Below are 14,390 nucleotides of genomic sequence, written 5' to 3'. Positions count from 1 at the left end.
TGCCTCCTACCCACATGATCTCTCTACATTGGGTGAAACAGAGGAAGGGAGTAGAGAAAATGATCTTGGAAAAGAAACTAATGGAGAGTAAATATTTATCTGTTGTAGTCTCTTGCTATGGATGTAATTGATATTTTCCCTTGAAGAGGGTTAATGGAATGGAATACTTTTATTTGCAGCATATGTACTGTGTATATGTATAGTAACATATAGTAAGCCTTCAATAACACTTGATTCCTAAGGTGATTAGTATTTACATTAGTAAATAACACTTAAGATTTTACTGTGGAAGGGTTCGTGTTTTGGAAGCAACCTTTATTTCTGGATGGTTTCATGTTTACTCTGTTTTGCAATATAAGAGAGAGATAAGGAGATTTTTTTTGGGGGGGTGGGTAGTCATATGACCTATGCTATATTATAAACTTATTATTTTAATGAATTTCTTCTGAGTTTCATTCCTGGGAAATCAGTTCCAACTTTTCTTTAATACAGTGGTGGAAAGCCAGCCTGTGGGCCTAATTAGGCCCAACAAACTCTCTAAATTTGGCATGTGAAGCCATTTTGGGCAAACCACACATACCTGTCAGTTACCAGAAGCTGTATGTCATGAGGTGTAGAGATTTGCTATCTATGATCTAAGTGTTATGATTAGCAATAAAGGATCTCTGATATGGCGTCAAGCACCACAGTTGTAAGATGGGAGATAAGCCTCTGCCTGCCCTGTCACCCTTGCTCAATGTCTGGGTGAGCTGATAGGAAATTTAGTAATAAAATTAAAATAAAGAGTTAAGATCCTATGTTTTTGCATGCAGAAGTGTTTTTCTGAGAAAGTATTCTGTCTAATTATTAAATAAAATGATATTTGCATCACTAGCATATTTCCAAGTACAGAAGTACCTTTTCTTTGTTAATCCACTTTCAATGGTTGAAACGGCATCTTGCAATGCCTTCAGATTCATACAAGTTACATCCCTATCTGTCCTTAATGGCAGCATAATGTTAATGGCAGCATGCTCATGGGATTTCATAATTTACTTGCATTAGCCTGGCAGTTTTGCTTCTATTACATTCTGGATTGACTCAAATTATTCTGTGGTGAATGTTGATGCTGAAACTGTATCACAACTATAAAGTTTTCATGATCTAGAATCTAGACTGCTCTATTCTTACCTCTCTTCAAGAGCTCTTTCATAGTCCTGCAGTTTGATCTCAGATGTTTGCATTATATCACTTATATACACACCAGTAATTTCATGTTTGATGTTTCCACTCTTGTAGCTCAATATTATGTACAACGTGAAAAATTCACATACCAGTAGGCGGCGGAGATCTGCACAAAGTCAGGAAGCCTTTGACTTGGATGTTGTCGTAAAGGATGACAAAAAAGATATAAATCACTTAACGCTGAACGTTTGCACCAGGTAAGTATATATGTGAAACTATCACTCCTCCCCTTTTATTTACAGAATTCTAATAATATTTGGACAGGGCAATTATTATTATTTTTTTACACATACATGAATAGCTCAAGGGAGCAAAGATTGCATGTATATAAAGCAAAAATATCAGGAATAGCAGATTTGAACAGATGATCATTTTTACAGAACAGTTCTGAGTAAACATGCTTTGTATCAGGTCTCAAGTCTTCACAATGCCAGTAAAATTTGTTTCCTTTTTTACATAGCAATTCATTAGCTTGCATTCCTTCCATTGAGGTCTGTGCATTGAAACTAGCTGATTTTAAATGGTTGCTCACCCGTTTTGCTTTGGTTCCACAAGGGCATCCCCAGCGATCTTCATGGAGTCTCCCTACTTAGGTTGCTAGCCAGCATGCCAAGTCATTTTTCAGGATACTCCATTCCACCCTCCACTCCCCCAAGTTTTCTGCTTTTCTTTTTCAACTGATCTTCAACATCCTGTGGTTACTGATCCTATTCAGATTTCATCGAACTCTTTGTGGTTTTATGCCCCCCTTTAGTTTTTTTTTAATTAAAAAAAATTATTGTACTTATTTAAACCTTGGGGTTCCTGCTAGCATTCTGATGCATTCCTCTTGGACTTTATTTTTCTACAATAGTTCTGTAGAAAACAATTATACCTTGATGGCAATGACCAGAGCTCTCTTCCTATTTGCAGTTACAACACAGACATAATTATATCCAGTTCCAATTCAGTTATTTGTTTTCAATAGCAGCTACTTTGGCCTGGCGACTCATCCCACAGATGGTTTTGTTTCCTTTTAATCTCACGAGCCAGCCTCAGCCAACAGTTGTACTGAATTTCTTTCAAAGCCATATCTGTATTTAATCATCCCTGCTGCCAGGCCTGAGAGCATTGCTTTGAAAAGTGAGTCTTCCTCTCTTGCAAATTGTCCCCATATAAAAAGAAATACAGTTTTATTAAATTACTTTTAACTACTGTCAGGCATTCAAAATACAGATTGGAGACACACTCTTTTTCCAAGAGAACAGTGGTGGTTTACTGTCTCTGCCAAGCAAAATCCTTCTGCCACCTATTTGAAGAACTCCCCTCATGAAAAGGTACTTAAGTGTTACCTCATATAAAATAAAAAGCCACAAACATGTTTTCATAGCCTAGCTGAGAGTTAGCATTATTATGTGAGTTGCAGGCATCTACTATATTGTGTGATTATCTGGATGAAGGTACTTTCATGAGCACTTCTGGGAGGCAAAAAGAGAAAGGGGGGGTATTATCCCAGAGGATCCATTACATAAATTAGTTATATAGGCTGCAATCCTATATCTACATACCTGGGAATAAGCTCCATTGAACTCAGTCAGATTACTTATGACATGTAATGAATTGTGCTGTTATTTATAATTCCATGCATTATTTTAGGTGCTACAGACCATCAACTAGTTAAGTGTTCTGCAGATTTACCTATTCTTGAATAGCAGGTTAATCAACTAGAAACTTAATACTACAAAATGTTGGAAAGCATCCAGACAATCAGCAAGCTCTTTATTTTCCCATCACATTTGTGGTGAATGAAGTGGAACTCAGGTGACAGAAGGGGTCCATCGGTCAGTAGACTCTGCAGCTACTGCTTGCCTAGACGAGCTAGATTAGTTTTGTTTTGCAGCAGTCAGTTTTCCAATAACTTTATTCTGCTTGATTCTAACTGCCAAGTGGACACAATCCATCAAAAGGTTGTGACTAGGCCCATTGAATGCAAAGGAATGGGACTTACTAACTTTGCCATGTTTTATTTTAGTGGGAGTTTGTTGTACTTTGCTGCACTGCTGTCAGTTCTTGCTGGAAAAAACTGATTCCCTTCTTGTTCACTCCCAGGGTGTTCTTGTCTCCACATCATATCTTTTACTGGCCTATGTGCTTCTTAAAACCATCTTCTTGCCATTTCCACCTCTCCTCAGTTACATCCCCGCTTCTTAGGGTGATTCCAAGAAGCAGCAGACAGCAAAGGAAATAGTTATTTCCAAGTTGTGGCTGGGGAGCTATCTGGATCAAATTAATTAACTGACGAATGCATGTCTGTCAGGGGCTCAGGAGCAGAGGCACAGGGAAGAGAGGAGATGGAGAGCGAAGGGGAAGAATCCGAGGGGAGCGTAGGAGAAGAGGACAGTGGACCGAGGGATTCCATGAGCCTCTCCAGCGAATCGGAAGATTCACAGAAGGGGGCGCCAGTGGCCAGGGGTAGGGGGTTCCCAAGGGGAACGCCCCAGGAGCAAGGGGGCAGCAGGGACTCCCAGAGCAGTAGCTGGAAATCAGGACCAGCTTCCCCACCAGAGCAGAGTGGGGCGGAAGAGTCCCAAGGATCGGGGCCAGTGCATTCCCCACCAGGGAGAGAAGATAAGGCAGGGCTGACCACGCCTCCATCAGAAAGTCGGACAACGGAGGAGAGGTCAGATCCGGCCAGTGTCCCGGAAGAGGGAAGCAGTGACCGAAGTAGTGTAACGGTTAGGAGAAAGGTCACTGGGCTGGCGCGAGAGGCAAGTTCAAATGTACAGGAGCGCGGGACAGCAGAGAATGAGGATTGGGAACCGGGTCCTAAAGCCCGCCGGAGGGAGGGGGAGGAGCTAAGCGACTCAGCGTCGGAAGAGTCCAGAAAGGGCAATGCCCCAGCGGGCAGGAGGATCCAGAGGAGGAGAGAGCAGCGTAAAAGGTGGAGCAGGGCTAGGATCTTAAACTGGTGTCATAGGGGAGGAGACTCAGACGGGACTTCGCCGATCTAGGGTTTAAGATGTAGGGCTGCACGCTGTGGCTTTGAAATGGAAACTGAACTTCAATAAAGACTTTTGTACATTACTACAGCCTAGCGTTGGTCCTCTGTGAGCTGGGACCTAGAGGCAGCTCTGACAGTAAGTCCCGTCTCCTTAAAACCTTGCAACGTGAGTGGACGCAGCGAGGGGCGAAGATTGGTACTTCGCGAGCTCACGAAAGCAGCACAAGATGACTACCAAAGAACAAATGGCAGCCCTGCAAAACGCAGTGACACAACTTAACGCAGAAATATTAGCGTCCAGGAAGAGAGAAGAGGAAGCAGCTGCTGTCTGCAAGGATCTGCAAGCCAGGTTGGAACTGTTGACTAAACAGGGGCTACCGGGAGCCAGACCAGAGGGGATTGGGCTGGGAAAGAGAGGAGGCAGCCTTGTGTCTCATTTCGATGGGAGTCTGCAGCACTATCCTAACTTCAGAGCAGACGTGGTTTTTGCGCTAAAGTTACTGGAGAAGGACTTTAGAGATGAGCAGGAGAAAGTAGGCTTCATACTAACGCATCTCCATGGAGAAGCTAAAGCGTGGTTGTGCAATCTGTGGAGAGATGATGATGCAGCCCTCCAAAACGCGAATGCCTTCATTAAGGCAATGGATGCTTGTTTTTTATCAGCAATAGATGTAGATGTCGCCAGAAAAGAGATACATGGGTTGAAACAAGGCAGAGCCACTGTGAGGCAATATCACTCCCGCTTTTTTGCATTGGTCAACGCGCTGGGATGGGAAAAAGATTCAGCGGCCGTCAGGGACCTGTTCTGGGAGGGGTTGAACGGGGCTGTGAAAGACGAAATCGCAAGGGGGGAGAGACCCCAGAGCACTCAAGAAGTTGTCCAGAGAGCGCTGACGATTGGGGTGCGTCTGGAAGAACGTCCTTGGAGCAAAGACGAAGGGCGTTGGGGACGCACGCCAGCGAGAGCACCTCCCTTCTTTCCCAGGGACTCAGCGCGCGCTCAATCCACGCCTCCACTGGGAGGGGGAGAGGAGCCGATGGAGATAGGTGGTGCCAAGGCTCAGTCAGCAACCAGAGCCCTAACACCGGGAGCAGCCAAAGCGAAGCCTCCTAGAGGGAACAGGAAGTGTTACATCTGCGACAGTGCTCAGCACATGGCAAAAGAGTGCCCCCAGAGGCTCCACAAGCACACTGCAGCCTCAGCAACAGTAACAGACGCAGTTCAGCAGAGAGAACCACAGCAGGGAAACGACGAAGTCTGGCTGGAAGCAGAGCCACTGGGGCCCAGCCAGACGAGTCAGTGAAGCAGTCCCCAGGAATCTTACAGCCCACAGACCCCCTCCCGCCCAAACCAGTGGTGCAGCTCACCGCAGCACTCCAGCTTCCCAATGGGCTCACCATGGAAGTCCCTATTGCCATTGACTCTGGTAGCAATGCAGACTTTATAGGAGTGGATTTCATCAAGCAACATAGCATAGCGCTCCTGCCTGCCACGATGCCCCTGAAAGTAGTGACAGTCGATGGAAGAGAATTGCTGGGGGGACAGGTGGTACAGCAAACGCCGCCAATGGTGATGCGCATTGGAAATCACCGGGAAGTCATCAGCTTCAATGTCACCCACCTGTCAGACATGCCCATAGTATTGGGCATGAGCTGGTTGGACAGGCACAGCCCGGCATTGGCATGGTACCAGCGTAAATTGACCTTCTGCTCCTCCTACTGCGCAGAACATTGCATCATGACTAACCAGGAGGACGAGGGGCAAGAGGATGACCCACAGCTACAACTGGGCATGCTGCAAGCTGTACCCGACAAGTACAAGGCGTTTTTGGAGGTCTTCTGCGAGAAGGAAGCGGACAAGCTGCCTCCCCACAGACCCTACGACTGCAAGATTGACCTCCTGCCGGGGGCGACGCTGCCGACTGGAAAACTGTATTCCATGTCTGAAGACGAACTGCAAGAGCTCAGGGAGTTCATAGATCACAACTTGAAGCGGGGATTCATCAGAGAATCCAAAGCAGTGGGGGGGCAGTCCTGTGTTCTTCGTGAAGAAAAAAGACACGCCCCAAAAGAGGTTGGTAGTTGATTTCAGAATCTTGAACTCGAAAACCAAGCCCACGGCTTTCCCGATGCCCAAGATCGACGACTTGATCGCGACGGTGAGGAAGGGACGCATCTTCACCAAGTTGGATCTACGAGGAGCGTACAATCTTATACGCATGCGGGAGGGCGACGAGTGGAAGACGGCCATGTTTACGCCCTTGGGCACCTATGAATATAGGGTTATGCTGTTCGGTTTACAAAATGGCTCCCACTGTTTCCAAGCCTTCATGCATCACGTGTTAGCGGGGCTTCTCTACAAGAAGTGCATCTGCTTCCTGGACGACATTCTGATCTTCTCGGAATCGCAGGAGGCTCACGAGAGAGATGTCAAGGAAGTCCTGCAAAGACTACAGGTGTCATAGGGGAGGAGACTCAGACGGGACTTCACCGATCTAGGGTTTAAGACGTAGGGCTGCACGCTGTGGCTTTGAAATGGAAACTGAACTTCAATAAAGACTTTTGTACATTACTACAGCCTAGCGTTGGTCCTCTGTGAGCTGGGACCTAGAGGCAGCTCTGACAATGTCCTTAATAATATTTTCCAAATTGAGAAAGATGAATTTTACATACAAGTGCTTAGCAATTTTCTTTGTAAATTATTGCCATGCTGTGTTTCCTAATCGGCACCCCTGGATTTTAATTAAGGGTTAGGATAATTAGAACAACCAAAAGTGAAATGCATTTTTAAAACTTTCCAGTTAGATTACATTGGGGATTTAATGCCCAATTCTTGGTCATAATTTTGTTGGTTCACCTACCAGATAATTGGGGGCTAGTTCACACACTTGTATGAACTGAATTCCTCGATTTAGATGGTGGAGATGTGCAAATATTTGCTATACACTGTTGCTACATTTATTTTGTGAGTGTGTATTCATCCATTCATTCTATGTAATGGTCGCTATTCAAACACAAAATAATGTCCCAAAGCCACTTGGAGCATAAAAGAAATTAAAACCCCATATAAAATAACAATAAAACACAATACCTATACATATCCATCTAAGAATGTTTATAAAAGAACAAATCCTACCCACCTCCTTAAAAGAAGAAGGCAGGCTAAAAGTAGAACTCACTGCCCTCCCAATTAAGAGTCACAGGCATGGATAACCAGGAGTGTTTTAGCTTGGTGCCTAAAAGCCAACAATGATGGTACCAGGGAGACTTTCCTGGGGAAAGCATTCCATAAGTAGGGAGCCACCACTGAGAAGGCTCGTCGCCACCTTCTGCATCTTCCTTTGAGGAAGCACACAGAAGGGCCTCTTCTGACAAGCAGTGTCTGAGTAGGTTGGGGAGAGGTGGTGCTTGAGGTATTGGTGTCCTGAAGTCAAAATAAGCACTTTGACTCAAGCCTGAAAACTAATTGATAGCTAATGCAATTGTGCCAGAATTGGTTTCATAGGCTCAGATCAGCAATCTTGCTGCTGAATTCTGCATTAGCTGCAGTTTAAAGGCAGTCTCATATATAACACATTGTAATAATTTGATCCAGAGCTTTGTCAACAGAGGTTAGGCTATCCCGGTGCCCCAAGGCCACTTGTGCCCCAAGCCACAGTAATGGTTCCAGAAATATCCCCACGTTGCTTCTTCAGAGAGAGTATAACCCCATTCAGAATAATGTGTGTGTACATGTCATCAGAAGACAGGAGTGCCTGGCGTGCTCTGGTCCATGGGGTCACGAAGAGTCGGACACGACTAAACAAACAACACATGTCATCAACATAATCCTTCCCTTTAAAAGGGTGGAAAGACATTCAAATCACATGCAGGTTCTGTCCCATTGTAGATAGATTATACTTGTAGACATTGTTGGGGTGGATGAAAAGTAACATTCCTCCATGGGTTCATACACCATCCATGCAAATGGAGCTGCCTATTCAGTTAAGCATATGAAGTGACCCATACTTTTACATGGAGTATTTACAATAGAATGTTTGAGTAAGTTTATATCTATGTAAACTATTCTTTTCCCTTTTTTGTTTGTTAGGTATTTGGGTGTTGGCTCATCTTCAAGGAGTGGCATGGCCCTCATAGAGGTTGGATTACTGAGCGGCTTCTCTCTGTCACCCAGTTTCATGTCATTAGATGATCCAGTTAAGAAAGTGGAGAAGGCGGAAGGCAAAGTCCATTTATATTTGGACTCCGTAAGTCAAAATACTGGATGAGGGTTTAATTAATTTTTTAAAATTTTTTTTACTACCCCCTGCCCTTTAAATTCAGATATCACATTTTTACGAAGTTTAAACAAAAAAATAAATTTATCTTTCTGGAACTGATAAAACAGGGCAATATTCTCATAGGGCATGCACTACTTTCTCCAAAGTAGGGTTTTGGTTAAAGCTGTATACTTGGAATACTATTTTGTTTTAAAGACATGTTTGTTGTATATGACCTTTTAGTGTTCAGTGAAACACCAGTATTAAGCACATGAAATATGGATTCATATGGTGTTCCTAGTGTGCACTCTTTGCACAAGGTGTGGAAGGAGCAGCAATTAATGGGGTTGTGTATCTCTGCCCCCAAATATGGAACATTTTTTTCCTGGACTAGCACTAATGTTTGTATATGAGTTCATATATGAGTCTGCTCCAGCAGTCTAATCTGCCCACTCCTGCTGGCAGATGAAAGATCCACACTGCCAGGATGTGTTCAGCTATATGTGTTGGTTAATGCAAGGTGTTCTGTGTACAAAGAGGAATGCATTGCACATTGGGGCAAAAGAACCCATACTTTCACATTTACGTTTATGTGGTTTGATCTGGAGGTGACTGGTCAGGAAAGAGATGTAGGCATCATGGTGGATAGTTTGATAAAAATGTTGACCTAGTGTGTGGCTGCTTTGAAAAAAAGTGAATTTCATGTTAGACGGATCATTAGGAAAGGGGGTGAAAATAAAACTATATATTTTTACTCTTGGAATTCTGAGTTCAGTTCTGGTTGCTACATCTTAAAAAGAGTATTGTAGGGTTGTGGGGGGGGGTCATAAAAGCGGGAACAATTCTGCTATGAGGAAAGGCTTTTGAGTTCAGATATGTAAGATGGGACAGGATAGTTGTATATACAATTATGTGTGTTTTGGATAAAGCGAATAGAGAGAAATCCTTCCTCCACTTCTCATAATACTGGGCTCTTCCAATAAAGCTGAATGTTAGAAGGTTTAGGACAGGCAAGCAGGAAGTGCTTCTATGCATACCACATCTGTAGCCACTGATAGAACAGGATGCTGCACTAGAGGAGTCTTCATTCTGATCCAGCAGAACCAGTTAATGTTGCTATATTTTAGTAACAAGAAGTTAGGACATTAATTCATCTGGTCAGCTACATGCCTTTACCCTAGGAGTATATAAAAAGTCTTTGAAAGTTTTCTTTCTTTTTACTTTTTAGTTAAATGAAACACAGGTTTGTGTAGACATTCCAGCTGTGAGAGACTTCAAAGTGGCAAATACCCAGGATGCCTCTGTGACTGTGGTGGATTATTATGAACCCAGTAAGTGCCAATTGTTTTTGACATATCTCATATTCAGTGCTGAAATAAGCAGTTGTAGTTAGTTAAAGTGAATAATTGACTCCTTTAAGCTTGAAAAGAACCATATTAAATGGAAAATACCCTAGTATCAAATACCACAGGGGGGAAAAAAATGAACAAACAAATTCTTCCAGAATGTAGTTTGGTGAATTTCTTACAGGATAAACACCGTGAGGTGAGGTCGGCAGGAACAATTGCTCTTGGATCCTTAGTTTAATTATCTTTTAGGAATTTAAGGGAAGAAAGTTTCCCGTCCTCTCCTCCCCCAGCACCTGCTGAAAATCTTATTGGGAGGGCCCTCCAAAACAGTGGGGCATGGGGAGCTGCTGAGAAAAGGATGATAAACTTCATTTCAATGAACCTCCTTAAGTTAACTTACATTTGGATCAAGGCCTAATTCTGAGCAATTCCCCCAGGACTGCTGTTGTTTGGAAAGTCCTAACCCCACAGAGAAACACTTTGGACATTTGGAGAGACACACATAGTTGGGATGGGATAGGAAACCCTCCTTCTGTGAACTTCTTTAAGTTAACGTATCTTAGGATGCACGCCAGTGTTTTGCTTCTGCTTAGTTCTGTAGCCTGAATTAGTGCCATAGCAAAATATTTTGAACTTCATTGCAGAACACACATCATTTAGGGCCCCTTGGCTTTCTCAAGACAAAGTCAAATGGATTCACTTCACATTGTGGATTTTAGTGGTCTGATTTCCATGAAAGCTGTGTAGCTTTTCAGACATTCTCTTCAGCTTTATGCAAATATATCTCACCAAAATGTCTTAAGTATGATTTGTAGTGAATGGTACTCCTCCAATCTCGCACAACAGGGAGAAGAGCAGTGAGAAGCTACAACTCCGAAGTGATGCAGAGTTTGTCACCATGCACCTTCTGTGAAAAGGATGAATGTGATCTTTGTTCAGCGGATGGCTCTTCATTAATTTACCTCTCTTGTGAACTGTTAATAGTACATGTAAGCCTGTTGTATAGTTGGTTGTTCTAATGTGGGCATCTTACCCATGTTGCACTTCTAAGAGTATTATTGATCTCGCCATCCTACACAAGGGAAATCAGGATGGGGAAGTTCCTCACTTCCACTCATTGGAGGCAGAGACCTGATAGGAAAAGGGGATGAGTTCTAATTTGGAGAACTGAGATTGGGCCCTGTGACAGCTATCAGTTTATTTTATTTTATTTTTAAAAACACACTGATAGGTCTAGAACTCTTGCAGGAACTTGCCATCTCCAAATGATTATCAGGAAGAGCCAGACTTCTCCCCAGAGAGTCTGTCTGAAATGATTATTCCAGGTCAGAGCCGAATGTTCTCCTGCACCCATTAAAGTTCAGGGATTAACTGCACATTCCTATCAATGTAAACTTAGAAATAATTCCCATTGAGTTCAGTGGGGGTTACTTCTAGGTAAGTTTGTATAGTATTGCAGTCCAGACTTCTGTATCCAGAGACAGAAGGATCAAATATAAGTGCTAAATTTCTGGATGTGGTTCAGTAACATTAAGAACTTAAAACATGTAAACGTTAATGTTCATTTTCTAAATAAATATTTAAATGAGATCAGATTTATTTGGAGGAAAAAAATTAGGAGTATATAGTTCTTTATTTGTACATTAAAAATAAGATGTGTTTTTTTAAAAAAAATTTTTTAGAAAATATATCATTATCTAAAGCCTTACATTCCTTTTAGTTCAGCTTTTGCCAACCTGGTGCCCTCCAGATGTTGTGGATTACAATTCCCATCAGATCCAGACGGCACAGGCATGCTGGCTAGGACTAGTAGGAGTTGTGGTCCAAAACATCTGGAAAGCACTGGATTGACAAAAACCAGTTTAGATTATGACACATTTTATTCTAACATTTAATTTGCAAGTATTGCTGACTTTAATGGCACAGGGTCAAGTCCTAGCTACAGATGCAAGAGCCCTATTCTCTTTAGCACTTTTTAAACAGTTGCGTAGAAGGGAGAATTTCCAGCAGATAGGGGGCACAACAAGCTAGGCTTGCCGAAATCCCCTCTTCTACACAATACTGAATAATGGCACAAACAAAGCAAACTGAGGTGGTTTCTAAACAGCTACACTCACACAGTCACAAAATGAAAAATGCTAAATTTTATTCAAGACAACTTGTACCAGAAAAAAGGTATCTGGTTATTGCTATTATTATTATTATTAAATGCAAGTATGTGAAAAGCAGGCATCTTCAAGTTGAAGGCATCTGTTTTTCTCATGCACCTCGGTCTGAAATGTGATGTTGAGTTTACAGTAGAAAATAAATTACTTGCCCTATTTCTTGCTGGGCAGTAAAACAGGAGCTGAATTGGCTGCCTCCCAACCTAAGACAGCATGAAGCATCAGCTTACCCACACAGTGCTATGGGGAAGAGGCATTAGGAACTGTTGAATTGCATGGTGGGCTCTTCTGGCCCATAGGAATTTGAATACCTCAGTGGTAAGAATGCTACCATAGTTTTTAAAGCAACAGTAACAGAACCCCCCTGCAGTGGCTGGTCAGAGAAAAACGCCTTGCAAAGCAAGAGAAGATCCTCAGAAAGGAAGGAAACATGGTATAGGCTAAGATGGAACCTAGAGTAGGCCTTTTTTCACTCAAGGTCAGGGTGGATAAGAAAAGCCAGATGAGAGGTTAAAAGTAGCAGTGTTCTTCATAATCTGGTTCTTATCTAAATTGCAATCATTGCAATTTGCAAAAAGGTATAGGACAAACTACAACTAGTACATAGTCCTAGATGAATATCACCAATATTCACAATTTTGCAAAAATTCAAATTTTTGCCCAGTTTCCAGAGTGAAATTGAGTTTGAAATTTGAATTTACATTTACATTTTGAATGTTAAATCTTACCTCAACACTTAAGTGCTCTAGTCTTGTTGGCATATACTGGTTGTTTTGACTTTGGCAGCCATCAACTATGAAATCTGATAAATTGTAAACTATATAATACTCAATACGATTGCATGTCATTTATAAAATGTCAAATATGTTGTACACCAACTATCAAAAATTGTTATATAGCATTTGCCAACAAAATAACTAGCATTCAAATTATATTTTGTGACAAATAATCCTATTCATATTTACATGGAAGAAAGTGTCATTGAGTTCATTGGGGCATGTTTCCAGGTAAATGCATAGGGTTGCAGCCTTAAAAACCTTTCTATTTGAGCAAGACAGGTAAGTGCATGTTTTATGAAGTGTTTAAGTCTTTGTTCATTTGAAAGGGAGAGCTTTAAACAGATGCATAACTTTGGCTGATTGCTAATTGTTAATGCTGCCGTTTCTCTTTCATTTAGATAACTAATTTTTATTCCCTACGCATGTATGTTTTGTCCAAACTTTGCAATGTCTTGATTATATATTTTTCTACTATGCAATGATGTATACATTTTAAGATCCTTAGTTTGCGGTATCGCTGCAGTTTTCTTTTCTGGGATTTCTAAAATATTTTACTGACTTTTCAAGTGAAAATGCAAAACAACCATATGGTGTTAAATTTCTGGCTGGGCCATCTTATATAGCCTACCTGTCCTTTCCACTGAATCTAGAAGTCATTGTAATTACTTTATTAAATGGCAACATTTTTCTGTTTTGGATTAGATGGTTCTCGATTTACTAATGGACAGTAGTGGGTGAGGTTTCAATAATCCAGCAAAAGCAATGTTTGTATTGAAGCAAGGTCACAGATTTGTCAATCTGGCAAAGGCAATGTATGCATGGGAACAAGCTTCTGTGTTTCATCTTTTGCTACTGTGAACCCAGCATTCAGAACTGTATGTGCGGATTTTGGATTCAGAATTTGGTTTTGCCAAATATCCAGGCAGTACTATCACTGTGTTGAAAAGAAAAATTATATAAAGTTTTCAAATACAAGGCTACTATATTTGTTGATCACGGGAAAATCTTTGTCTGTAGTAAAAATCACGGAATAGCATACTGTACATGGAAGCTAGATTTTAAGTACCTGAAGAACTGAGAATCACTCTCCTTGGTCGCAGAAGCTTTAGCGAACTTCCCATAGCTTTAGGTCACTCTTAAAGTTATAAGCCCACTTTGTCATAAAAGCCTGATGCAAACATTCATGGAAAACCAACTATTGTTTGAAGCAAACCACTTAAGAAAAAAATTATGCTCTTGAACAGTCCAGCATCACCTTTCCAATGCAATTTTCAAGACAGTTTATAACACAGATTAAAATAAGAAATACTCAGAATAAAATGCAAGATAAAATACTGGCAAGAGAGTAGAAGACAGTAGATGGAAAGCAAGAAGTTTAAAATGACAACAGTTTGGCAGGCCAGTTCTTGCAAAATGGCAAACATTTTTGGTGGCGCAAAGCCATTGTGCAGGTCTCCTTCAGAACCAAGTTCCACAGCCCTCACTGTGGCTACAGCACAACTCACTTCTGCATCCCAGCTAAGCACTCTTCAGATGGAAAGAAAGCAGGGTCTCTCCAGTAGATCTTAATGACTTAGCAGGTTCACATGGGAGAAGACAATCCTTTAGCTATCCCAATCCTAGGTGGATTAGGG

The 14,390-nt window shown here is 41.9% G+C and overlaps 1 protein-coding gene across 3 annotated transcripts in view; it reads left to right on the top strand.

Moving 5' to 3' along the window:
• CD109 (CD109 molecule) overlaps positions 1 to 13,736 on the top strand; it is a 69,060-nt gene extending 55,324 nt beyond the window's left edge. For all 3 annotated transcript variants that reach the window (XM_079970383.1, XM_079970382.1, XM_079970381.1), the window contains exons 30-33: positions 1,279 to 1,421; positions 8,295 to 8,451; positions 9,692 to 9,794; positions 10,659 to 13,736. In XM_079970383.1, coding sequence (XP_079826509.1) covers positions 1,279 to 1,421; positions 8,295 to 8,451; positions 9,692 to 9,794; positions 10,659 to 10,831 — 576 coding nt within the window. In that variant the 3' untranslated portion in view covers positions 10,832 to 13,736. The remainder of the gene's footprint in view (positions 1 to 1,278; positions 1,422 to 8,294; positions 8,452 to 9,691; positions 9,795 to 10,658) is intronic.
• The last annotated feature ends 654 nt before the right edge of the window (positions 13,737 to 14,390 follow it).

The sequence above is a fragment of the Podarcis cretensis genome, assembly GCF_951804945.1.
Source record: "Podarcis cretensis genome assembly, chromosome: 3".
NCBI classification, from domain to species: Eukaryota; Metazoa; Chordata; class Lepidosauria; order Squamata; family Lacertidae; genus Podarcis; species Podarcis cretensis.
This window is presented reverse-complemented; position numbering and strand designations above follow the sequence as displayed.